The sequence below is a fragment of the Lepidochelys olivacea genome, assembly GCF_965140295.1.
Source record: "Lepidochelys olivacea isolate rLepOli2 genome assembly, chromosome: 11".
Classification (NCBI taxonomy): domain Eukaryota; kingdom Metazoa; phylum Chordata; order Testudines; family Cheloniidae; genus Lepidochelys; species Lepidochelys olivacea.
The window spans coordinates 59,702,867-59,729,876 of NC_140421.1; the positions used below are offsets into that span (position 1 = coordinate 59,702,867).

At 45.6% G+C, this 27,010-nt stretch overlaps 1 protein-coding gene across 7 annotated transcripts; it reads left to right on the forward strand.

Annotated features, from left to right (window-relative positions):
* Positions 1 to 494: 494 nt before the first annotated feature.
* CASP10 (caspase 10) lies at positions 495 to 25,345 on the forward strand. 7 transcript variants are annotated; one of them, XM_084643379.1, is made up of 12 exons: positions 495 to 681; positions 4,974 to 5,042; positions 6,001 to 6,347; positions 7,111 to 7,210; positions 7,960 to 8,095; positions 8,968 to 9,086; positions 11,380 to 11,416; positions 11,901 to 11,957; positions 13,267 to 13,355; positions 15,005 to 15,116; positions 16,355 to 16,856; positions 20,225 to 25,345. In XM_084643379.1, the coding sequence occupies exons 3-12, from the start codon at positions 6,034 to 6,036 to the stop codon at positions 20,379 to 20,381; spliced, it is 1,623 nt and encodes a 540-aa protein (XP_084499505.1). In that variant the 5' UTR covers positions 495 to 681; positions 4,974 to 5,042; positions 6,001 to 6,033; the 3' UTR covers positions 20,382 to 25,345. The 7 variants fall into 7 exon arrangements, with proteins under 7 accessions (XP_084499505.1, XP_084499509.1, XP_084499504.1 ...); XM_084643378.1 differs by lacking the exon at positions 495 to 681 and adding an exon at positions 1,604 to 1,739; XM_084643384.1 differs by lacking the exon at positions 495 to 681 and adding an exon at positions 1,604 to 1,739 and having other exon boundaries at positions 16,355 to 16,767; positions 20,225 to 20,348.
* Positions 25,346 to 27,010: the final 1,665 nt, after the last annotated feature.

Consider the following 27,010-nt stretch of genomic DNA (forward strand, 5'->3'; position numbering starts at 1 on the left):
TTCCTAGCTCTGCAGCCAGGTTCAAAGGATCTTCTGTCTGAATTAGTTTTTTAAACCAGCTATTGTGACAAATAACATCTTAAATTGGCTGTCAGTAAAAGTTTCTTTTTCCATTGTGTTCATTTTGTGCATTTGGCAGCACTTAATATATAGGCAGGGGCACTATTTCCTCTGCATACTCTGCCTTATTCAGTTTCTCCTGTAATTTATGTGTTTTTCATGCACCAATAAAACGGGGTGAAAATGAAAAGGGAAAATGTGATCGTTAAACCATTGGAAGGGGAGCTCAGAGCAGATATAGCATCAGAAATTACTCGTAACTTTCTTTTAAAACTGATGCTCAAGTTAACTTTGAGGTTTCGCATTAGCTCGGTCTGATAGATGGCTGTTTTTCTTTTTGTTTATGGATACATGTGCTAATATCCTTTGATTCTGATGTGAGTGTAGCCATTTGTATTGCTGTATTTGGTGGATCAGAAAAGGGGAGGGGCTGATATGTACCAACTTGCTGAAGGGCAAGGCTTTTCAGGGCATGCTCTCCCTTCCTGTGAAAGTTTCTTTTCAGTTTTCTTGCTGCAGGTTGTGAACAGGCAATATTGAGAATTTTCTGCAGTAGAGACATTGTTGTGCTTAGATCTGGGTCAAGCGTATTAACTTCCTGTGGACTCTGGAATGCTGAAGGTATGTTTGTCTCTTTTCTTTCTCAGACTCTCCTCTTGATTCTTTAACTCTGTGCCAGCTCTGTTATAAAAAATGCTACTGCTGACATGTACTTTGTTAGTAACAGGGTTTGTCATGGGGGGAAAAAGGTTTTTCAAGTCATTACATGAAAGTAGATCAGACTGGTTAAGCACTCCCCTCCTCTCCCCCAAACACCTTCAGTCTTGGAAAGGGAAAAGCGAAACTGGGATGGTCACCATGACATGGCATTTTACAGCAGTTGTCTCGCCAAACAGGACAGGGATGTTCTGAACGCAAAGAAATTATTTTGAAAGTTGGGTGCTGGGGAACTTGTAAGAAAGGGAAGTTGTAAAGGAAATGGAAGCAAGTCCCCAGAAGTGTGAAAGAGCAAAAAATCCCTGGAAGGACAGTCCGGCCTGTTACAGGCAGTAGGTCCCCTTTGTAGTTCCCTCTTCCAGCCCATGATCAGATGCACAGCGTTGGGTCCTGCCTACTCCTGCAAATCCACCATGCTGTGGGGACCAGTTGAAAACCAGCGTTGTTGGCGTTGTCAGTGTAGACGAGACAACCGTAGTTTGCGTTACTGTGTTCACCGATCGCGCCAGGGCCAGGCGCACTCGTAGTGCAGACGAGCTGGGTCATCTTCCCCGAACTTTGTTTCAAGGCAGCTCAAAAGCCACCGCAGCAAAAGCCCTGGGTAGCCGGGGAGGGGTGGCTCAGTGGTTTGAGCATTGGCCAGCTAACCCCAGGGTTGTGAGCTCCCCTCTCTCCCTGCCCGCGGGAGGCGGAGCGAGCGAGCCGGGGGTGAGGGTGGGGTAAACGCTGCAGGCCCGGGGGGGGGGCTCCCCCCGCGCATGCGCACGCTGGCCCGAAGCAGGCGGGGGATGGGGTGGGCGCGGCTGTCGGGGGAGGTGCCGGTTGGTCCCGTGTCTGTGGGGGGCGGGGGTGAGGCCCCGGCCGCCCCTCCCTCTCCCCGCGCCCGGCCCAACCCAGCCCTTCCTCAGGGAAGCCGCTGAGGCGCTGGCCGCTGGCCTGACGGGGATGCGCGCCGTGGAGTGGTGAGCAGGGGGGGGGCCCTGCCTCCCGCAAGCCCCCGCTTCCCTCCTCCAGCTTATACCAACCCCCCGTCCCGCGGCACCCCCCCCCAGCCCGTCGGCCTCCCGCAACTCCCCCCCCGCCGGCCGCAGACCCCACCCTCCCCGCCGGCCCCGTCCCGCGGCACCCCCCCCCCAGCCCGTCGGCCTCTCCCAGCTCCCCCCCCGCCGGCCGCAGACCCCGCCGGCCCCGTCTCGCGGCACCCCCCCCCCCCAGCCCGTCGGCCTCCCGCAACTCCCCCCCCCCCCGCCGGCCGCAGACCCCACCCTCCCCGCCGGCCCCGTCCCGCGGCACCCCCCCCCGGCCTCCCGCAGCTCCCCCCGCCGGCCGCAGACCCCACCCTCCCCGCCGGCCCCGTCCCGCGGCACCCCCCCCCCAGCCCGTCGGCCTCTCCCAGCTCCCCCCCCGCCGGCCGCAGACCCCGCCGGCCCCGTCTCGCGGCACCCCCCCCCCCCCAGCCCGTCGGCCTCCCGCAACTCCCCCCCCCCCCGCCGGCCGCAGACCCCACCCTCCCCGCCGGCCCCGTCCCGCGGCACCCCCCCCCGGCCTCCCGCAGCTCCCCCCGCCGGCCGCAGACCCCACCCTCCCCGCCGGCCCCGTCCCGCGGCACCCCCCCCCAGCCCGTCGGCCTCTCCCAGCTCCCCCCCGCCGGCCGCAGACCCCACCCTCCCCGCCGGCCCCGTCCCGCGGCACCCCCCCCCGCCTGCCCCAGACACTCAGCTCCCACCCGCCCCAGCTCTTCCCCACCCCCCCACAGACACCCCGCCCCCTGCCCCCGCCGCCTGCCCAGTCCCCCAGCATCCCCCCAGGCCCTGTGGCACCACCTGCTTCCCACAGTTTTCCTGATCTAGAAATGTAGAAGGAGTGTCTGAGTGGTGGTTGGTGCAAAGTAGGCTGTTTCTCGAGGGTGGGCACGTGGTTGCGTTACTAGGACTGGTTATAGAGTAGCGGCTGTGTTAGTCTGTATCCGCAAAAAGAAAAGGAGGACTTGTGGCACCTTAGAGACTAACCAATTTATTTGAGCATGAGCTTTCGTGAGCTACAGCTCACTTCATCGGATGCATGCCGTGGAAAATACAGTGGGGAGATTTATACACATAGAGAACATGAGACAATGGGTGTTACCATACACACTGTAACGAGAGTGATCAGGTAAGGTGAGCTAACCCAGGAATCTATCCTTGCAACAAAGCCCGTTGCCAACTGTGTCCACGTATCTGTTCAGGGGACACCATCACAGGGCCTAATCACATCAGCCACACTATCAGAGGCTCGTTCACCTGCACATCTACAAATGTGATATATGCCATCATGTGCCAGCAATGCCCCTCTGCCATGTACATTGACCAAACTGGACAGTCTCTATGTAAAATAATAAATGGACACAAATCAGATGTCAAGAATTATAACATTCAAAAACCAGTCGGGGAACACTTCAATCTCTTTGGTCACTTGATTACAGACCTAAAAGTGGCAATTCTTCAACAAAAAAACTTCAAAAACAGACTCCAGTGAGAGACTGCTGAATTGGAATTAATTTGAATAAAGACTGGGAGTGGATGTGTCATTACACAAAACTATTTCCCCATGTTTATTCCCCCCCCCCCCGTTCCTCACACTTCCAACTGCTGGAAATGGCCCACCTTGATTATTACTACAAAAGGTTCTTCCCCCCTCCCCTCTCCTGCTGGTAATAGCTCACCTTAACTGATCACTCTTGTTACAGTGTGTATGGTAACACTCATTGTTTCATGTTCTCTGTGTATATAAAATCTCCCCACTGTATTTTCCACTACATGCATCCGATAAAGTGAGTTGTAGCTCACGAAAGCTTATGCTCAAATAAATTTGTTAGTCTCTAAGGTGCTACAAGTACTCCTTTTCTTTTTAGGACTGGTTATGAATCACCCCTCCTGCCCCTCCAGAAAGAGGGGACATAGTACATGAGTCTTAGCTTTACTTGTGTCTCCCTCTTAGGGTAAGATAGGTGGAGGTGTGAAACGAGGAAGCAGGGTTTTGTTGGTTGTATTTTGATTTTACAGAGTGGCTGTCCATCCCTTCTTCCCACCCCCTCTCCCTATGTCTTTCTGTAGTGTCCGCCAGCTGCTCTGGGCGGACTGGTTTCTCTCCACACGTGTCTCGCTTTTTGCCCCCTTAATCCCTCCGAGATACAAAATACACACACAAATTTTTAAAAATTTCATTAATGTTTAGTTTTTAAATGGTTTAATCTAAAATTTTAATCATATTTTTGTACCAATTTAAGTTTTATATTTAGCAACTGTTCGTTTTTAGCTTAGCCCAAATCAGCAACAGTGCCAGCTGTGAAAACGCTGGCTGGAATGGTGCGGGAGATAGAATAGCTAAGCTGCAAAACACAGGAGAGGCTGGGATCTGTAACTGATGGTGTCAGGCATCAAGCAGTGAAGATTTGGAATTGGGAAAGCAGCCATGTGTGTTCTAGTGAGAATTTGTACTGAGTTTTTATCATGTGGTTCTATTGGGATTTGACTAACTGGTAGAGAAATGGGGGCTGGTCTGTGCACAAATTTGCCCCTTTTAACTGATAAGTCTGCACTTGGAACTGGGGGTGTGATTCCCAGCTAGAGGAGATATACCTGCTTTAGCTCTCATCTAGCTAGTGCAGTAAAAATAGTAATGTAGCCAGAACAGTCAGTGCCAGTGGCAGGAGGGGCTTGCTGCCCTGGGTATGTGCCTAGGGTCTCTGATAGGATCATGCTTGCGGTGCTGGCCCTCCTGCTGTCCTTGGTTAAAAACAAGACGTTAGGTAAACTTCTGTGTGTAGAAAGGCCTTAGATCTATGCTTTCTCGCAGCCATCTTGTTTATAAGTGAAGACGGTGCTGCAATATGTGGGACAGAAGATTGGGGGAGTTAGTCTGTATGAAGAGGAAAAGGATGTAAGCAAAATTTTGGTACGAGTATGTAGGTAGAGGTGGGAGGAAGCGGGTAGTCTGAACTCTTTGTTTCTATTCCTGGCTCTGGGAAGTGTTGTTTAGTGGTTAGAGGAGAGATGGACCAGGACTCATGAATTATATTTCCCACCCACATACACACACAGCAATGCCCTACTGATTTCTCCCCGAAACATGCACTCACCCCTTTACCTGCTGACTGCCTCCCAAGCTTTTAGTGTTCATTGATCATCTCCCACTTTTCCTTTTGTCTTTGTATGAAGAGAACTGTGGTGAAAGGCCTGAAGAGAACTGTGGTGAAAGGCCTGAAGACAACCTGCTGCCAAATTAAAGTGAGTGGTCCACCGAGAAACCCCAATATGTCCAGGAAAGGGAGCTGGCAGTGAAGCAGAAAGCATATTATTCTCCATTAAATGTAATAGAATTGTATTAATTTCTCTAGAACCCTGTTAGTTTCACTCCTATTAAATTCTATAGGACTTTTTCGTAAGGGAAGTTTGAGAGTAGGAAGGAGACTCTTTGCTTTCCCATTTGGTACAGAAGAGCAAACTAGTTGCAGAGTGGTGAAGGTGTAGGGGATGTGCACTCTACAGCTACCATAGTGCTGAGAACTTGAGCTTCCAGGTGATAATCTCACTGCTGGTGTGTTTCAGCCTAAGGGCAAGGAGAGCACCAGCCATTTTGGCACCTGAGCAGAAAACATTTTCAGTGTCCCCCTTACCCGCAGTGGCTGAGCCCCCCCCCCCCCCCAAAAGCCACACAGCACCCCAGTTTGGTGCCCACCCTTGCTCACACTACCCTAGTGCCAGCCTTGGGGAAGAGCATCTTCTCCTCCTGGTCATGGGAAGTAGTGGCAGAGCTCCCATGATGCAAACTCAAGGGCAGGAGGAAGTCTCACTTTCTTGTCCTCTCCCAGCCATGGCAAGATGTAGTCAAGCTGCAGGGACCAAGAGCAGCACCTTGTTCTCTTTCTACCCCCACCCACTATAAAGACACTGGAGTCACACTTCAGAAGTGAGAGAGAGTGATCAGCGGGGGACTCTTCTCTCTCCTGATCACAAGAAGAGGAAGGAGCAGATCTTGCCACACTGCTGCAGTGTGGTGCATGCAGGAAGGAGTTAAGTCGTCCACTGAGTATTTGGCTTCTGATGGTTTGGAAGAAATAACTGGCCGACACAGAGTATCAAGGATGCTGCTTAGTGCCTATTAGAAGCTAAAGTTCAGTTCTTCCCTAGCATTAGTGCCGTTTGATTCATTACATTGGACTCTTCTTTGCCTTTCCATTCTCAGGTTGTGAAGTGTATCTCCTAAAGAGCCTCCAGCATGGGTGATGACATGAGCATAAAGTTTCACCAGCAGCTTCTAGTCATTGATGAAAACCTGGGAACTGAAGAAGTGGAGGCCCTGAAATTTCTCTGTAGTGACTTGCTGTCCTTCAAAAAACTGGAAGCTGTAGAATCAGCTCAGGACATCTTCCTGCTCCTCATGGCTAAGGATTTCCTGAATAAGGAAGATACTTTCATAGTAGCTGAGCTTTTGTACAGGATTAGGTGTCACTTCCTGCTCCATAAACTTGGCTACACTAAGGAGAGAGTGCAAGAAAATCTACCCTGGAAAGGGAAGGTATCTCGGTACAGGTGAGCTTTCTGGGAACTGGGTGTCTCCAGACATTTTCTGCCTTGAAAGAATGTTGATCTGTTACTTGCTGTGTGATATTTGAAAGTTATGAAGTGAAGTTTGGTGATTAGGTTTTACAGTATGCAGATGCTCAGACTAATCAGTGACTTTTAATATTTTTTCTTGGGGTGAGGCTGCAAAGCTCAGAGCATTCTTGGACCAACAACGCATTAGAAAGGCCTGGGTCCTCTTCTGTCCTTATGTTGTGCCAGAGGAGAGGAGTGACACAGTGTGCCATAGACTGTCATTCCTCTCTCATAGGTTTCCACTACTATCTCTCTGGCTCTTCCTCCTTTGCTCTGTCCCTCTGTCTCTGTGAATTGGGTTGGATTGGGATTTTTTTATAACCTCTTCCTCCTACGACAACCTAAATTCCCTCAGCTCTTCCATATTAATTTGCTTATGCCACTGGTAAGTTCCTGACCATAACGCTTGGCTGCTGATCATGCTCTTCATGCTCTACTACGCCAGCTCTAGCTCTCCAGCATTGCCTGCAGTCTGCCTGCTGCATGTTGACCTTTGCTGAGCAGGCTAAGTGGAGATCACCAGGTGTGCTACAGGTGAAGCAGGTGGCAGCATTGGAGGAGCATAGCAGAGCTTCCAATAGTGGGCACGTTACTGTTATCTGAGTGTTGCTTTGGGGGGGCTATGGGGTGCCAATGTAGGATTTACAGTATGTATACAATGGTATTTAGTTCACCTAACCGGATCTATGTCACATAGGCAGATGCTGTATGAACTGTCAGAGGACATCACCAGTGAGGATTTAAGAAGAGCCATGTTCCTCTTGAGGAACCAGCTCCCAAAGAAGCTGACAAATATGGTATGTGGGGAGAGGGCCAAGAATGCTAGAGGCTCTATTACTGAGACTAGGAGAGAGAGTGGAGAGAGGGTTTTGGCAGCATATGGCATCAGCTTATTGTGTCAGCATGTGATTGGGGGAGTAGATATTTGGGCAATGGTATATTTCTACCAGAGGGAAGGTGGTGGCTGAGTGGGGCTAGGAAGTGTAGGGCCTGGTTCTCATTTACACTAAGGACTGTTATGCTGCACTGTCTCTCTCTTGTATTTGCTGTGTGATGGATTCTGAGGCCTTTCAAATCCTAGAGGTCACTAGGAAATACAATACCAGGCTAATCCCCCCAGCTATGTTATAGCATAGTTGGCTCTGGTCTGTGTATATGGGACCAAGACACATGACATTAACTAGTTACTTGATTGTGATACAGACTATAACGTAGTTCACTTATACAGCGTGGTATTGGCTATACATACAATCAGGATCAAACCAGATTATGAAGCTGTCAGTGAGCTACCATGTTACAACATGATTTGCCCCCCAGCTCTGTGAAATGTACTGTGGAGACATCTCCTTGGTAGTAAGAAGCAAAACGGATAAGAATAAGTATAAAGTGGGAAGTGTAAGGATTGTGAGGTGTTTTATATTTCAGCAGTATGTACTCCAGGAGAATCAGTGTCTGTTATTTTTTTTAAAGGCAGGGCAGGCTTTTGTAGATCGTATTAATATTTAAGGAGCTGGTTAAGTGTACTTGACTCTCTCTCTCCTTGCAGTCCAGTCTAGAGCTGCTGAACTTTCTGGAAAAACAAGACTATTTAGCAGAAAACAACCTGCAAATACTGGAGAAAATCTGTATGGAAATTTCACCTGATCTCCTGAAAACAGTAAACAAATACAAAATGGAAAGAGGTGAGTAATTCTGAATGGGCTGCTGTGTGTGCCAGCAGGTTTACTAGAACAGATTGAACTAGATGCTGTGTCTGGTAGCTGGAGATGCTGTGTGTGTCCTCCACATGTATTGCTACACCTGAGACTAAAAGTGGGGCACTTGTGGTCTTTGCATATGAGCTCTGCTTTGCTGCCTTTAGTTTTTGCTACCTGCTAGCAGCAGTACTATAAGAATATACGTAGTAGCTCCAAAATGGCTGTGGCCAGGCAAAGCGGTCCAGTGGATGGGGCATGAGACTGGGAGACTGGAAACCTTTATTCTGTCTCTGACACTGCTACTGACCCTGCTGTAGGACTGTGAGAAAGTTACTTGACCTCTCTGTGCCTCAGTTTTCACAGCTGTGAAATGGAGGCAACAAGACTGACCCTCCTTTGGATAGAGCCTTATTGTGTGTGGATGAACAGCACTCTAGAAGTGCTGTATATTGACCTGCACAAGAGGGAGGGATTTGTTGATAGGTGGCAGGCTAAATGAGCGTGTGCATATGCATGTATGTTATAAGATGTGTGGTTCCCTCTCCAGTAGAGTCTGCGCCATAATTATTAAGCTTATTTCATTTAGGATCTATAGGATAGACATTTGCATGCTGAAAGGGCACAATGTTTCATTTAGACAGTTATCTAGAACCAGTTCTGGGAGAAGCTGGACAGTTATGTTCCCCCACTGACTTCACCTTACAGGCTTCTTATCCCTTTGATGGAATTTCTGTACATTTATGTTTTAAACATCTCTTGCTAGATGCCTCTCCACATTTCCTTTATTAAGGAGATTAGTTTGTGCTTAGCTGTTTCTCTTGTTTTCACAAAGTTGTTTATTATGCCTCTCCTGTTAGTTTCTCTAGCTCAGCAGGAAAGCAGTCTGCCAGTCAAAGAAGCTGCATCACTTCCCCATCACATCCCTGAAGGACTGTGTCATTCTGGAGGTGATGTCAGGCTATTGACTTCCTCACAGGTATGCTGCAGTGAGCCTATTTTCTTCACTCTTGCTTCTGTATTGTTGTTGACTGAAGTCCAGCTAAATCATGCCTTCTGATCTGGGAAAGGAAGCAGAGTCTGCTATAAATATGGTTACCAAGGACATCAAATAATTAGTAAGGCTACAATTTAGTCACAGAGGTCATGGAAGTCACGGACTTCTGTGAATTCTTCTGCTTCAGCTGTCAGCACCTGAAGCCAAGACTGGAGGCGGGACTTTGTGTCCCTGCCCTGCAACTGGGGCTGGATAGCTGGAACCAGCACCCTGCAGGGGGGAGGGTGCTGCAGCTGGGCTGTGAGCCCCTGTCCAGGAGCTGCGGCCAGCTCCAGAGTGGGAGCTGTGTGCTCCCCGTGGCTGCACCCCCCCACTTCATTCCAGCCCCGTGGCATCCGCCAGGAGCTGCGTCGGGGGCCATGCGCCTCCCTCGCGGCGTCCCAGAGCCATGCTCCTCCTCCCGGCTGGGGCTTGGCAGGGGCTGGGGCTGTGGCCGTGTCCGTGTACCCCTGTCCCAGAACTGCTGCCAGCTCTGGAATGGAGGCTGCATGCCCCCCCCAGTGGCTGCACACCTCCCCCCCCCCCTCCCGTGTCCCAGCCCTGTGGTTTTTGCCAAGGGCTGCAGTGGGGACCATGCTGCAGCTGGAGTTGTGTGCCCCAGCCCTGTGGCTGCAGCTGGGACCATGTGCCCCTGCCTGGCTGCTGCAATGGAGGGGCGTGTGTCCCCCTATGCCTTCCCAGGGATGCGGCCAGGGCTTGGTGGGGGCTGCAGCTCTGGAGCGGGGGATGGGTGTCCCTGTGGCTGTGCCCTCCCCTGTGGCCGCTGGAGGCTCAGCCTGTTGGTCCCACCCCTCCAGACTCCATTCCTCCCCCCCTACTTAGCCCTGACCCCAGTTATTTTTAGTAAAGTCACGGACAGGTCACAGGCTCTGTAAATTTTTTTTATTGCTCTTGACCTGTCTGTGACTTTTACAAAAAATTAACGTGACAAAATCTTAGCCTTAATAATTAGGGTCAGAGCATCCTAAAAGCCATGTATGCCTTATTCCTCTTGAATATATTTAGTGTTAGGAAGGGAGAAGTGTCAAAAGAGATGTCTTTAAAGAAAGAAGAACTGGATAGCTCAGGGGATTGGGAATGAGTTCAAAGACTAAGCGGTTATGGAGACTTAATTATCCTCACAGAAGCATGCTCCCTCTAGGCAAGAGCTGAGGTACATTGGGCAATCAGGGAAGTTTGTGTTGCTGCTATTAGTGATGTACCTGGTTTATATATAAATAGAGGGCTTCAATTTCCATGGCTTTCAGTCTGGCATCTTTCACAATAGAAAAACTAGCACAATCATTTGTTTTTAAAGCATAGTTTGCATGAGGCCATTTTATGTTCCTGTTTCCCTCTTTCATAATATAACAATGTGAAGGCAATCTCAGGGAGATGAAAAAGGTAACATTTAAAAATGCTAAAAAAAATGTATACACTGTAGAATAAACCTGAGGAACTTGCTACAGCATGTTATTGAAGCAAATAGCTTACTAAGATTCAAAAGCGTTTGACATTTATACAAGTGAGAATGGTATGTGCTAGGATACAATTGCAAGGGTTCTCAATTCTTATCCAGGGCATAGACTGCTCATCAGCTGAGGCAGGAAGAAATGTCTCCCCATTGCTAGAGACATACATAGTGTACAATTAGGTGCATCATGGGACTGGAAGCCTTCCTCCTCTGAAGCATCTATTATTGTCCCGTGGTTGAAGAGAGGATACCAGACTACACAGACTATTGTTTTGCTCTGATATGGTAATTCCCATGTTCCTGAACTATAGGGAATTTTTATCCTGAGTAAACTGTTGGCACCACTGGCATCAATAAGTTTTCCCATTGACTTCAGTGTACCCTATGTGATTGCATGTGCTGCAAGGTCCACTCATAAGGTCAATGGAAGTGTAGTGTCATTTAAGGACACCATATATGCTTTTCGCGTGGAGCTTCCCAGAAAATAAAACCCCCTCTGCGGGCAGCACTCTCTTCTAGATGCTCACCTCAGATGGGCTTGCTGCAGCTCTGAAATGTCTGGCCCTTGCCACTCAACTGCTAAACATGTTGCTGCCCTTGGGGACTCTGTCTTGCCTCTGTCTGCTATCTCTTTCCAAAATGCCATGTGGCACTGACACTTATCAAGTCTTTTTTTCTGCTAAAATCACTATTAAAATCTATTTTATTGATTTTATTACATTGATTTTAATGCAGGTATTCCCCTCTTCCTCCTTCATATAGGAGACCCCTATCAAATCTCTGGATTCTAATATTTATGGTAAGTCTTTCTGGGAAGTGTTTTTATTTTTAATGTCTATATTTCTAGTTTTATACGTTTCTAACTGATTTTAGTTTATTTTAGAAAATTTTGAAGTCTCCATTTACAACAGTAGTTTTAAAATAGTTTTCTTTTTTTAAATAGTGTGACTGATTTGCTTTAGGTTGGCTTTTTCTTTTCCTGTTGGCACAAGCTGGTTTTGGGGATTGGCTGCTCACATTTAGAGAACAGCCACAGGTAATCAGCAAATCCCACTGCTGTGGATTGTCACTTGTGACAGGGAAATAGCTAACATGCTTTCCAGAAAGTTTAAAGAAGGTCTGACTAGAGGCAAAAAGCTGTCTCTGCCCCCTTAATTGTACACAAATACTATGAGATAAGGCGATAGGACTCTGTTACTGTTAGTGTAACTACTGATTAAGTCAAATTGTTATTTTAATGGGCTCATAAGACAATTTTATTTCTGTCTTTCTTGCTTTTATAGACTCTGGGAGCCTGCGGGAACATGCTGGGAGTGTGTATTTCATAGCTGCCAGACAAGGTATGTCTTAATAAGTTTTTCTGTGTTTTTATTTTAAGTAGCTCTTATTGCTGGCTGCCTAAAAGTAAAGAGAGTATGAATTTTCGGAGCAGGTTCAAACAGATTTGGAGAGTTCCTGGAATGTCACTTGAGTAGTACTATGGTCTATTGCCCTTGCTTGGAGAGACAGGCCAGTTGGAGGAGTAACAAGGAGAGGGCTTATTTTGCAGCTTTCCCTTTCTAAGATCATTGAGAGTGCAGCACCAGACAGTCAGGCACTCTTAGAGGAAATGAGAGAATAGCTTATGCGTAGGCAGATCACCAGTCTCTTCAATCCCACTCCTTCTCCCCTCCCTGCCACACATACAGGCTCTCCCCTCTTCTCCCCAGGAAGAATCCTCCCTTTCTCAACCCTTCTGTCTTCTGCATATCACCAAAAAAAAACAAACACCATGCTGCCAGCCCCAGCAGTTTGGCAACTGCATGTGCCTGTGCTATTTGCATTTCCCTAGGACAGTAGCATGTTGGAGAAATTACAGTAAATCAAGATCATTAATCAACAGGGAGTCGAGGACTGGGGTGTGTAAGATTGCTTCCTTTCACATGATTTTAAATAAATGGTATATTTATTGCTTAATTAGACTCAATCTGAGCTACAGGATTCCCTTAGTAGGTGTACAGTGGGAAATGAGAGCTCTAAAGAAGGCAAGGCAGGGGGGAATATTTCTTGCCCAAATAAATGTAATTCTGATTGTTCTACTCAGCACAAATGGCACCATGAGATTTCATATTTGCCTCAATGACTGAAGGTCAAATTGCTGTTAAGTTTAAAAACAAAAAATCAGGTTTTTGCCCTCTAACTGCCAGATCCCTGAATGCAACCTGGAAATGAGTCAAACTGGCTCTTCCCTACTTCTGCATCATTCCCTAAAAAGATTCTGTAATTGGATTTAAGGGCATGCCTACACCACAACTTCAGCCACCTTTGGGGACTCACTTAGAACACAGTTGACCCCCAATCTAGTGGAAAATTCTCTTGAAGAACCATGAGGCAGAATCCATCATCCTCACTCTTCCAGAGCTTGTTGATTCTGCAATACTAATAGGAGTAAAATTTTATTTGTGTCACTGAAGTGTGTGAGTAGATATGACCTGGAACAAACAGGAGGAGAACTGCTGAGTAAGACAATGGAATTTTTACTACATTTTTCTTTTAGTGTAATAGCACTTTAATAATCATGAAAACTACTGCATTTTAGTAGAATTCAGGTTTGGTGCATCTACAGAGAGTAGATTTAACCCCCTAAACGTTTGTATAATTTTTTTCTAGATGACAAAGCAGTAAATGTTATTCAAGGCATCTCTGAACTAAGCCAGGAACAACCTGCAAGGATCAGCAACCCAGAAAGCAAAACGGAGGTTTGAGGCAATCGCCTAAATACTTTCCTGACTCTAATCAGTAACTTGGAGGATTTGCTCAGCTTAAAAGGACAGTGCTAAGTTTTCCACTGTTCTTAATACCTTCTTAGAACCCTGATATAGTTTCTTTCTCTCCTTGTACCATTGGGCAAGCATGGAATTCCCCCTCTTGTCTTCTTCTCTATGATGTGAATGAAGTTTTGGTGGGAAAATGAATCCTGCTGTTTTTATTTAACCACTTCAGTTCCTAGAATTTCTTTTACCAAAATATTCATGTTGGTGCATCAGCAACATCAACTGATGTCTGCACTGCTCTAGAAATGGTGCAGTTTGGCACCAAAGGAGCACAAAGAGCTGACCCTGATTCTCTTCCCACTAAATTGGGAGTCACTCCATTATAAAGGCTGTAGGGTTAAACTGATGTAACTGGGAGTAGAGTCAAGCCTGCCGTTTTTGAAGACTCCCCTGATAATTAGTAGCTCTTATCAATCTTGGGGATGAGTTGTAGATTTAAAGAGACAATATTTGGAATCCAGATGACTTTTCAGTTTTTACCATAGTCACATTGGAGACTAAGGGCCAGCCCTAGGCATGTGCCAAACTTGTGGCCTTGCTTGCCCCTGTTCTGTCAGTTTTCTTTCCCAGCACAAGAGTAAAAACTGCCTCTGACCCCCCCCCCACCCTGAGAGACAAAGTTAGGGATCCATGTGTCTGTGGCTTCACAGTGCCAAGGGTCCAAGACAGTCCTACTAGCTGTGGAAATAATCTATTCCTGTCCCCTCATGACAGTTATCCCCAACTCCCTACCAACTGTAGAATTCTGTTGCTAAGCTCTGCCCCAAGTGCTAACCTTTTCCCCCTCAGAGTCAAATGTGCTAATAAGTTACTGAAGTCTGCCTAGGGCTCCACATCTGTCTTCTCATACAGGATGACACTCCTGAGGCCTAAATTTTCAAAAGTAACCAGTGATTTTGGATGTTTGTTTCAAACTTTTGAGTGCCTAACCTGATACACCTTGAAGAGGTTGTTAGAGTGAGTGTTCAGCATTTCCTGAAATAACCAGCCTCTTTAAGGTTTCTCAAATTGGGAGCCTGAAAAATTAGAGCATCCAAAATCACTGCTCACTTTGAAAATCTTTGTCTGACTTTGTTATAGGCTGAGTCCTTGCCTGACTAGTAATTATTGTAGATGGTACAATAATACCACTTCTAAATTTTGCTTGGTAATCTTACCTTTTATCATACCTCTCTATTATATAAGCTGTAAAATAAAGAAGTTTCACTTAATAGAAGTCTGTGGCTTTTAAACAAAGCTTAACAGCACTGGATGGTGCATTTTTAGAGCAGTTATATGATAAAGGAGTTTCGTCTTCCTTTTGTTCCGCTAATGTTATGTACCTCCCGTTAATGCCAAATGGAAATATATGCACATATCACAGAAGACAATATATTTCTTCTGGGGGGAGGGTACAGCAAAAGGGGCATCTCAAAAACTCTAGGCAGTACAGGGGATTGAAAATCCCAGGGGGATACAGAAATAGTAACCTCACAGGTGGATTGCACTCTTGAATCTAAAGGCAATAGATTGTCTTCTTAAAAATAAAATTCCTTCATAAAAGCTGTGAGCTTCTTTCTGCTTCCTGTCAACAGAAGCTGATGACCTATAAAATGGATGGGCCACACAGAGGCTATTGCCTCATTATTAATAATTTTAACTTTACTGGGACTCTTCAGATGAGGAGAGGATCTGATAAAGATGCTGGTAAGTCACTTCTGGTTTAGGCTCTGCTCTGCCTCTTCATGGGTTGTACTTCTAATGTCTGTATAGGTTTTGTTTGCTCATATTTTAAGTACATAGTTATAAGCAGTGTACACTCATACAAGTCAAATAATGCCACTTGTATCATGAGTGTGGGGGGGAAACTAAACACATGATTGATTACTAGACAGGAGTGAGTTTGCAGTGGCATCTTTTTCAGTGCAACCAAACTGTCTGTGTAATTCCAAAAGGGTGTCCAAATTAAAACTTCTCCAGGACTTACTATAGCTAGACCTATGGTAAGAGAAATATGTTTGATAGTTTTCTTAGAGCACTGAACCCATTATTGTATTAAATGTGACATCTGTTGTATGTAACTATTAATAGTTCTGTCTCTTATTTTCAGAGGCTTAATGTAAATTAAGCTAATTCACAGATCAAAAATGCCTTCAATTTGTGATTTATCTCTTTGAGTTGAGCCCAAGATATAGAGTTCTTCAGTTGCAAAGTTATGTGCTATTGATATATTACTGAATGTGCATATTGCAATAGTGTTTAGAGGCCATCCTAGTTGGGGGCCCATTGTGTTACAAGCTGTACAGACAAAAAGAAAATGACAGTTCCTACCCCAAAAACCATGTATGATTATACATCCAAATCTTGGGGTGGTTTAGCCACCTTGACCTCAGTTGATCTATGCCCGATCTATGCTAGTGCAAGTGAGATCAAAATCAGGGCCTTTAGCTCTTCTTGTTATGTAGATATTTTTTGTGATGGACTGTACTTTTTGTTTGTTCACTTACTTTCTAAATCACCATATTCAGTAGTATTCCAGGGTCTCTATTCTCTAGTATGAATGAGCAGGGTTCTACTTGGAGCAAACCCAATCTGAAATTCTGCCAAGTGCCCCCAGTGTCTACCAAGAATCCCAGTTTTGCTCATCCACTTGTGCTGGTTGCGTGTACATGCACAAAAGTGCCTGTAGGTCTCAGGCCTTGCTTTATGAAACTTTGGCCTGAAAAACTCAGGCATGTTTGAGCCTCATGATTGTGCTGGGTTTGGGTTCCATTTATCCTCAAATCTACTCTAGTGTGTGTGGTTGTTTGTTTGCAGGTGCTGCTTTGTGTGAAGTCAGTTACTCTTCAGCTTAGCTTGCATAGTGATTTTATATTATGATTATATTATCCTCCCACCCTCCCCAGCTTTTCTTTTCTTTTTTTTCTTTTTTTTTTAAATAACAGAGATGCTGGCGCAAGTGTTTACATGGCTTGGTCTGGATGTGAAGACTTATGCTGATAAGACATCAGTAGAAATAGAAAATCTCATGCAGGAATGGCAGTCGAAAGATCACAGAGACAGGGACTGCTTTGTATGCTGTATTCTATCTCACGGAGAGTCAGGATTGGTCTATGGGACAGATGAACGAGAAGTACCAATCCGCAAGATCATGTCCTACTTCACAGCCAGCCAATGCCTACAGCTGGCTGAAAAACCCAAACTCTTTTTTATCCAGGCATGTCAAGGCAAAGAGATACAACAGGCTGTCTACATTGAATCAGATGCACAGAATCCTGACTTGCTTCCTGTACAGCAACTAGTCTCCCCTTTCGAAAGCATTCCAGAAGAAGCTGATTTCCTCCTTGGCATGGCCACGGTGGGTGGCTATGCATCTTTCCGCCACATACACCATGGTACTTGGTACATTCAAGCCCTCTGCAATAAGTTACAGCTCTTGGTACCAAGGTAATACTTCTGTGTAGATTGAGAGTGAGAATTTACTGATAACATAGGGCTGTATACATAGTAGGTTATTGTGTGGCATGCCGGGGGTGGTGGGGAGAATCTACAGCAGGCCAGCTTGCTGTGCAGTAACATCCCATGTAGACACTGCTACACTGCAGTGAAAGTCCTGGAGTGCGGATTGGTGTACTACTGCTTGAAAGTGTAATATGCCAAGCACTATTCCAGGATTTTACTGTGCTGTAGCAGTGTCCACATGGGACTTTACTGCATGGCAAGATGGTGTGCTGCTGTTTTTGACCCTGGCTTCCTGTGCAGTAACTTGCCATGTAACAAGCCCCTATACCCCAGTGGGTGAAGAAATGGGAGTGACTGCTGAATCTTTGCTCACCAAAGGCAAGCCTAAGTCGAAGGGCTTGCCCACCCACAAACTTGCACTAGATTTTTTTAATTTGTACAAACTCCTACGTGGACACATATCAGTTTAAAACTGGTAATGTGTTTAGCTTGTCCCTGTAAACTTACATAAATGTTTGCAGCACCATGGCGTTAGGGATGGTCTGAGGAGGCTGGGTTTTAGTTTTACCAAACCAAACTGAAAACTAAGGCTGCTTCAGGTCCAGGTTCTCTTTTTGAATGGGTTTGGGCTTTGTCCCATCTGTTAGATACCTACACAGTGTCTTCTAGATGCTATGGTAGAATTATGGAAAATGCTACAGTCTTACTGTACGTGTTTCTTTGCTGCTGCGTGGTGTTCAGTTTGAGCCTTTGTTGTAGTAAGGTGCATGATATGCACGAGTCCAGCCATGAGGAACTCTGATTAGGTTTGCCTGCTGTAGAGAGTGGCAAGCACCGGGGCTAGGGGCGGCGTGGCGGCAAATTTAATCCCTTGTGTAACCTCACTGACTTGGATGGAGTTACAAGGGATGAATCTGGCCCAAGAATGCAGATTCAGGTCATTACTTTTCTTTTGTTATTTCATGACTGTATTAAGGAAGAGAAGAGCGAAAATGTACCATGGATAAACTATGGCATCAGAGAGTCTCTTGGTCCCAATTTTACGCACATTCAAGAGACGATGTCAGAGAGAATGTAGGAATACGTGCAAAAAGGGTGTATTAGTAATTTATCATCATTTACACCCAAAATCTTTAGTCCCATTCTCTATAACTCTTACTTCTCAGGCACATCCAGAATTTTCTAGGGAGGTAGGTCCCAGCCTGTACCCAATTCTCCCACAAATCGGTACTGTGACCCAGTGTACTTAGGGCTGGAAAAGCCAAGGTCAGGGCAGGCTGCAAAAGTAAAAGGAGATACTCCCAAGACTGGTGGGTAACACTGAAGTTAAACTCACCAACCAGTCACAAACTCTGCTTCTGATCCTCCACGCTGGTTATCAAGAAGCTGAAAAAGAAATCACAGCGCCCCCTTTATTGCATTCCAGTTTCCAAGCTCCCAATCAGCACATAGGTCCAGTACAGTGAGAAGTTATTTTAAAACTTTGTTCATGTATACAAAATGTTCTTCTGACCCCAAAGGGTTAGCCACATTACCAGGTCAATAGGAATTTGGCTCTTACCCGAAATACCACACTGCCAGCCAATCCTTTAGTGTCTAAAACTAAAGATTTATTATTACTCCCGAGGGAATTCTGTGCCAAAAATTTAAAATTATGCCAAAAAATTGTGCACACAATATTTTAAAATTTTGCAAATTTTATTTGTCAATAAATAAATGTGGAGGCTCCAGCATGGCAGTGGGGAGCACAGGCAACTGACTGCACAGAAGTGAGAGATCACCCTGCGGGCCTCTCATCCCCTACCCAGGATATGGACTCGGTGGTAAAACTGCACCCAACCCTGACACAGCACAAGGACCAGGCCTGCCCCAGAAACATCCTAGGACCTTGCCCCTCTATGCCAAGCACACTAGCTGTAGGCAGGCAGGATCAGCCCAGTAGGATCCAAGTGTGGAGAGGCTTAGTGTGGGGAGATCCAGGTGTGGTGTGATAAGGTTCTGTGTGGGGCAATCTGGGTGTGGGTGGCTTGATGGTGGGTTTTGGTGTGGGGTGGATCTGGATGAATAGGGGTGCAGACACAATGGTACTCTGCAGGGGAGTCCAGGTGAAGGTGGTTGGGGCTCAGTGCGGGGGTCTGGGTGTAGAGTGCTCAGCAGGAGGGGTTCAGGTGCTAGCTTGGTGAGATGCAGGTCCGGGTGCTGGCTTGGTGAGAATCTGGGTATGGGGAACTAGTCAGGGTAGTCCAGATCCAGGTAGGATAAGGTTTGTTGGGGTGGGGGTTTGAGTGTGGGGGGTAGTCTCAGTGCAGGGGTGGAGTCCCGAGCTTCATTTCTAGAAAAGTTACTCCAGTGGTAAGAAGCATGAATGAAGACAAAATGGAGATGATGCAGTTGCCTTTTATATTCTTTTGCCATGAGGCTTTTACTTCCTGTGTCCCAAACACAAGCTTCACAGCACATGGAAAAGCCTTAGAGTGCTTTGTCCATAGGCAGGCCACTACATGGCTTGCTGACTCATCAGGTGTAGTCCCTTTGTACAGCCGATGTCCTTTGATGGGCCATCAAGCAGGCTATGCCGTTCTGTCTGGGGGGTCACTCAGATGCACAACACAAGTTTGAAATACAGATATACCCTACATACCTATAACTCATCATACAAACGTGATGCAAACATATAAGCAAGATTATCATACTTGGCAAATTATAACATTTTCACAGATACCTTACACGGCATACCTGGCATGACTCATTGCAATTTTACAATATTAGTATCCATAATATCATAAAGTGTCTCCTGTATTCTATACAATGACACATGTGCCATTTTCCCAAGGTGATTCTTCTGCCCCTTTCTGGAGCTGTTTTCCTGCTTAGCATTCCCACTGCCTCCTGTTGCTGTGGGTGTTGTCTCTCCTTCTTCTCTCTGGAATGAACTGGGTCTGGTTTATACAGTCCAGACCCTCATGCTGCCAGCAGCCACTGAGAAGACTGATTAATGGGCGTCATTTGCTTGTGAAGTTTTTCTTTTTTTCTCTCCCCATGTGGCAGTTCATTCTGTCACACCAGTATTGTTTGTGTGTGATTCTTTGTGTTAGGTACATGGGAGACCATTCTACTACCATTGAGGTCAATGAGAGAGTTACTGTTGATTTCAGTGGGAGTAGGAATGTGGCCTCCGTAGTCTTGAAGCCTCATACTGAATTCAGAAAAGTGTTTAGTGTGTTTGTGGAATACTATTGCACGTTAAGAGTGCAGTGTTGCCAATATGTTCTACTGGCATTGTTTCTGTGAATCAGGGTTAACTATAGCACTCTGGTTAATCAGAGATACTGTTTTTTTTTCTCTGGCTGTAGAGGTGAAGACATCTTGTCAATTCTTACTGAAGTCAATGAAGATGTGAGCAAACGTGCAGACAACTTGGGAAGAAAGAAACAGATGCCCCAGCCAGCCTACACCTTGAGGAAGAAACTGATATTCCCAGTGCCTAGAAGTCCACCCCCATCACAGTAGCAATAGGGTTTTTTTTCTGTTCATTTACGATCCCATCTTGCATTGGATAAGCCAGCGCTCTTCTTATTAAATCAGGTGGATGGTAAACGATTACCATTCAGGATGAGGTCTTCCTGAAATCGCTAATACGTGGAGCCAAAGGAGAGTGCGATAGGTACAACCAGTGGGCCAACTGGGCACAATGTCTGTGTTTGCGGAAATGACTGGTGGTGGGGGGGTTTGCTGGCAATCTGAATAAATACAGACTTTTGCAAGCACTTCTGGGTTTCTGCAGGTGAAATAGGTGCTGCGTGGGTTACTGTGGACACAATAGGTGCAGATGACTTTCCATAGCTAAACCAGAGGGGTGTTAATGATCTGTTTTAAGACCATGGTTCTTTTCTCTGTACATTAATGATTTGGAATCCTGCCAGTGAGATCTCTTATCATGTGGAACAGTCTCCAAAATCAGAATGGACAAGACACCAGCAAATGTGGTCTAGGGAGCTAATCCTACAGTGACAAGTGGACATTGGTCTATTCCCTCTCAAATTTAAATGATTTACACTCTGTGGAGCCACTAGATTCCTCATGTAAAGCATTTATTAATCCCAGAGTGCATGCTGTTGCCTTAAAACTGGATGTTAATTTGGTATGTGGTTGGTTTAGCATTCATTGTCCAAAATCAAATTGTTCCAGCAGCACAAAATCTGCATTATTGCCTCCTGTAGGAAACCAGCTTTCTCACTGCCATATCAGAGGGTGGGGTGGGGGCTATGGTTCAACATGAAAGAGCCGCTGATTATCATTTATCTGTCAGATAGGGCATCTAACACTGCTGTGGACACAACAGGTTTTGGTTAGCTTTGTTTTTAAGCGCAAAAGTATATAGGGATTAATTTCTCCATTATTTATAAAGACCACCACAAATGTGGGTATATGAGAAATGGGTGAGAGCTGGGCTGGAACAAAACTCCTGTCTTTGGGGTCAGAGTGACTATATCCCTGTTCCAGTGTGAGTAGACTAGAGTCTGTAAAATCCACCTTGCAGGACTGTCCTGTGAGATTAGAAGTGAAATTCAGTGTATGGTAAAATCTTCAGTGGTGCATCTCTTACCTGGATGTCTTTTTACTTGTTTCTTTTCCAGGGGTGTTAGTGTCCTAATGTGGTGACCGGGGTGTATGGCAACATAAATGGAAATTAATTGGCAAAATACAGCCATCTCTGGTTTAGAAGGCAGCAGCCAGCTTTGTATAGCAGTGAGATGGATTTTGGGGAGAGGGAAAATTTTGGCCAAGGAGAACAGGGCAATTTCCTAGTCCCACAAAACATGCAGTGGGATTTTTAGCGTGTACATACAGCAGACAAAGCCTCAGTATTTTTTAGGGTCTCAATCTGAGACTGCTCCCATACAATAAACTGCATAAAACTCATCTACCTCAAAGACAAGTAAGGTCAATTGGACCCTGCTGGGATATGAATCTGTGGTTCCAGAAATGCTAGCTGTTTCAAACTTTATGCTCAGATAAATCATCTCCTGCATGTATAGTAAAATGCTGCTATTTTAATAAAAGCTGGTAACATTTATTTTTCAGCAGCATAGTTTTTGCAATCCGAAACACTATTACCAAGAAAAATAATCTTCCCCGCTTCACCCAGAAGTGAGCCATTGAAGTGAAGGATTAGGGCTGGGTTTTAAGAGGCTTGTGTTCAATTCCTTGTTTTGCCTCAGACTTCCTGTGTGACACTGGGCAAGTCACTTAATCTCTCTGTGCCTCCGTTCTCTGTCTGTGAAATGGGGGGATAATAGAATTGCCCTACCCTGTGCTGGTATGGGGGGATAAATTAACATTTGTGAGGTGCTCAGATACGTTGGGGTGGGGTGGGGAGAAAGCTATATAAATATCTAGACAGATAGACCTGGATCCCAGGCCACAAAATTTAAAGAGAAGATTCTTAGGAATAAGCAAGACCCCAGTCCTGTAAGGTGCTGACGCCCCACTAGTCCCTCTGAAGTAAAAGGGAATTTAAGGGGTTCTCCACCTCACAGGATTGGGTCCTTATTTGCTTTCAAGGCAGAGACTTTGTCTATCTGTGGAGTTCCATGTACACTATGGCACTGTAGAATAAATAACCCATGCAGAAGCCATTTAGGAAGCTGGTGCACTCTGTCTCCTCAGGCTTCCTTAGCAGCTCCATCACACCTTCTTTACTAGTTTCTACGCCCTAAACAGCTGAGCAGAGGGAAACAGCCAGCTTCAAAACTCTTTCCACACTCTTCCCCACCAGGCACTTGCTTTGCACTTCTGACTTGCCTTCCAAATGCTTTTTGGGGGGAGATTATCAAAACCTTTACCCAGGCTTTACTTGACTCTTCAGTGCTGCTGATGAGTTCATTATAGAAAGAGAGGCCGCACAGTCTCATTCACACTAATCACAAACACCAAAAGAAAAACATTTCCTAGTCAGAGATGGACCTGCTCTGTTGGTAGGTGGTGATCCTGTGTTTCCTGGAAAATAGCCTTCCCTCTGGGACTCTGTAAGTTCCCTAGCCACCTTAATCATTACTAGCCATTCCTCTGGCCAAACAGGTATGGAGGGGTTCTGTTTTCAGTGCTTCATTTAATTAGCCAGAAGAATTGAGTATGTTACCTCCACTACATTTCCAACTCATGCTAGAATAGAGAGGAAGGTCCAATAATATTAAACCCTTGGACTGCATTGTGGTAGGGCACACAAGCCTACTACTAGGGTAGAAACTTAAATAATTTCTAAAAGGTTATATATTCCACCAAATTTTTTCTCTTTTTCTTATGCCTGCAGCAGAGATACTTCTGATGGTTGTCTCCAGTTAGAACAACTTTTTTTGGCCCAGTTTCGAGTTTGTGAGATGGTCTTCTAGGTGGTGGTCTGCTTTGGCTAAGCCTCTAGATTTTCTTAAAATGCTCTGTCCAAGTGACAGCTCTTGGTAGTTTTCTTTTTATTGGAACATTGTGCCAAGTGTATTGTCACAATGTCATATTTTGTTATTATAAGTGTTTATTTTGTGTACACTTTTGTGTTTGCAATATAGTGCAATATTTGTGCTAGCCAAATACGAAGACCTCAGCCTAAGTTCTCCCATTGTCTACAGCTGGCCAACATTGCTCACTTCAGTGGCCACTGTGAATGTGGCCCAAAATGTCTTATCTACTCCAAGTTCAGCCCATAATTCCATTAACTGGAGAGCAGCTCAGGTTCATTTGCTGAGGCAAAATAACGGCACTCTTTTTAACAGTAAGCCGGTGGTACCCTGGCCAGTGGCATCTTCATTTGCAGGCTGTTGGGGCCTGCCTGTGAATTGTAATCTCTATAGCAGGTTTTCTCAAACTTCATTGCATCATGAGCCCCTTCTGACAACAAAAATTACTACATGACCCCAGCCTGAGCCCTGCCTCGGGGGGGTGGGGGGGAGCGAAGCCAAAGCTTGAAGGCTTCAGCCTTGGGCAGGGGGGCTGTAACCTGAGTCTTGCCGCCCAAGGCCGAAGCCCTTGGATTTCGGCTTCAGTCCTGGGCAGTGCGGCTCTAACTTAGACTTCAGCCCCAGGCCCCAACAAGTCTAATGCCAGCCCTAGCACCACCATTAAAACAAGGTTGCCACCCACTTTGGGGTCCCAACCCACAGTTTGAGAACCACTGCTCTATAGTATGGCAAACAACCCAGTCCTCCTATTCTGGCTATGGTCGAGCACTCAGGAATGTGAAAGGTTTAAAAGAGCAATGTATATATGTGTGTTGCATCCAACCTGAAAGTGCTGTTCTGTTAATATTGCTTCCATTAGTATTTGTGTTAAATAATATAAGTTTTACTGGTGCTGACGTGGACTAATCACAGGTATAGAGCTCTGTGGTTTGGGCGTCAGGAAGATGTTTCAAGAGGTCTGGACAGAGTTCTGTGGGAGCCTGATTGCATCTCTATGTTTGTGCTCGATAGATAGGGAACACCTCCTTGCTCTGTGTCCTTTCTCTGGAGAGAGCTCTGCACAGTTATTTTCCAGTTAAAGTACCAAGGGGGTTAACAGTGGACAGACGGTCCTAGGTTGCCTCCCATCTTGATTTGTTTCCACAGGACTGTGCCTGTAGATTGGTAACTTCAATTTATGCTACTGCCACAGACTCCCCCCATAGTTAGGGCTTGTCTACACGTGCGTGTTGCACCAGTATCATTGACACTGATTTACTTAAAGCCATACAGCTATTTCAGTGGGGTGTGTTCACACTGCTGTGCTTACACCGTAGTGTGGCACAACCCTTATGTGCACGTAGCAGCATGCTGCACTGATGTGAACAGTGCAGTGTGGGTGGGTATCCCAGGGTCCCTTGAACCACCTGAGCAGCAAAGTTCAGAAAAGTTGCCAGGCAGGTCAATAGAGCTCGTGCCAATAACCAACCTTTCTCCCCAGGTTTCTCTCTTTAAGGACCCAAAAGGGAGTGATAGGTGGAATAGCCTGTCCTCTCATTATTTTGTCCACCAATTAGACCTAGCACACTAATTTTAGTTCATTGATTTCCAATTTCTCAATGTTTTTGTTTACCAGTGTTTTTGTTTACTTAACGCAGTCCTTGAATAACAATGGTAATCCTTTTTGTTTCGACTAATTCGGTTTTTGTCTCGCTTTTGCACCTTTTTCCATCAATATTTGTTGTTACAGGTTATTGTGACGTTTTACACTTTTCATAGTTGAGCTCACAGTTAAGGTAGGCCCAATTATCACTACAGGGGACTTTGGGCAACAGAGAACAATATGGAAAAAAAATAGGAATTTAGTAGTGAAACTGGTGGGATACACAGAGGAAGAGAGGGGAGGTAGCCTGGACCCTGGAAAAAGAAGATGCCCCTGAAATTGCTGCAGGTGGTAAAAAACCTGCTCCAGAAAGAACTGTGTGCACAAACGAACAACCAAGAGTTGTCCAGTTAGCAAATAAAATAACTGTTTCTCTGCCAGGCTGTCTCCTTTGTTTTCTCTGCTCTTGGTACATCTGTGCAAGTGGAAACTAAATGCAAGGTGATACACTGGACATTGCAGTCTTGAAGAGGAACTGATAAAGCCCGAGGAGTCCAGAATTCAATTGACATGGAGGCTGAGCCATCCTCTTGATGATTTTATTCTGTGGATGATGAGGACTTGTGTTCTCAGGACTATCAATCCAGGACCTTTCAAAAACACTTAAAATAGGTAGGAGGGGTTTGAGTTTTTTGGTAGGAATGGGCTGGGGGGTCGACCTCCGAAATGATGCAGACTTGTATGGCCTTAGCTTTATGGAAGGGGACATCATATAAATCTAAAATAAATTAATGCAAATCAACAAAGCTCATGCCAACCACAATAAGGTAATGGAATCCAGCTCTCCCGATGCCTGTTCTTGTGAAGCATGGATAGCAAGGAGTTCCAACAACTGACTGTTTCTGTACCTAAGAATTCCTCACAGCAGAAAATGACCATAACCAGCAGAGGATGCTGGATGGATGCATATAGCCTTGGAGGTAGAGATCTGTGCTAGGAAGGGATTGAAAAAACTCTTTAAAGCTAGTGCACTGCGTCTGTTATGTTAAAGCCAGTTGTGAGGTTGGCACACCAGGTGCCAGCTTATTCCAAGGCCCCTAAGCCTCATTGAACATGGACAAAGGCATAGCTGCAAAACCAGTCTAGCTCACTTGTGTGTTAGAATAGTTAAAATAGGTATTAGATTTATAGAGATGTGTTTGGACTTCATGAAATGCTTGTGAGTTGCTGCACTGCATCAATCTCCCGTGTTATACGAAGTGTTCACATTGTAACTATAAAAGTGCTTGCTATGAAACTGGAAACCCCCACAGTCGAGAGAAGCATTGCCAAGTGTGAAATACTGCCACAAGAGTTGTCATCACCTGCCCAACAGAAGACCAATAGACACCAGACAAACCATTGTGGAACATCAGTGGACAAAAGACTTTGTTGATTGTTTCCCCCACACCCATGAAGATTGGATGCACACCTACTCTGGTCCCATCACAGCTTGAACTCTGGGGAAGGGAATAAAAATCCCTGTCAAGAAGAATGTGTCATCCCTATGCTGCTTTGACTTCAGGGAGAGAATAAGACTTTTAAGCATAAGCAAGGGATCCCTGGCTGTTTAGCTGGGGTTAGCCCTAAAGAGAGAGCTTGCATATTACAGCAGCTATTACTTTTTGAAACCTAAGTCTATAACTCATGTGTTTGTATGTGTTTACCTTATTTAACCTTGTAAATAACTCTCATTTCTTTTTTAAGTTAATAAATCTTTAGATAGTTTATTATAGGACTGGTTACAAGCATTGTCTTTGGTGAGAGATCTGAAGTACAACTGACCTGGGGTAAGTTATGGTCCTTTAGGACTGGGAGTAACCTAAGTATTGTTAGAAGAATGAGAAGTACTTGTGGCACCTTAGAGACTAACACATTTATTTGGGCATAAATGTGTTAGTCTCTAAGGTGCCACAAGTACTCCTCGTTCTTTTTACTGATACAGACGAACACAGCTGCCACTCTGAAACCTAAGTATTGTTATGACCTTTGGTGTAAGGGACCATCACAACAGACAATTTTGCCTGGGTGGCAAGATAGACCGGAGTACCCAAGGAGACTGTTGG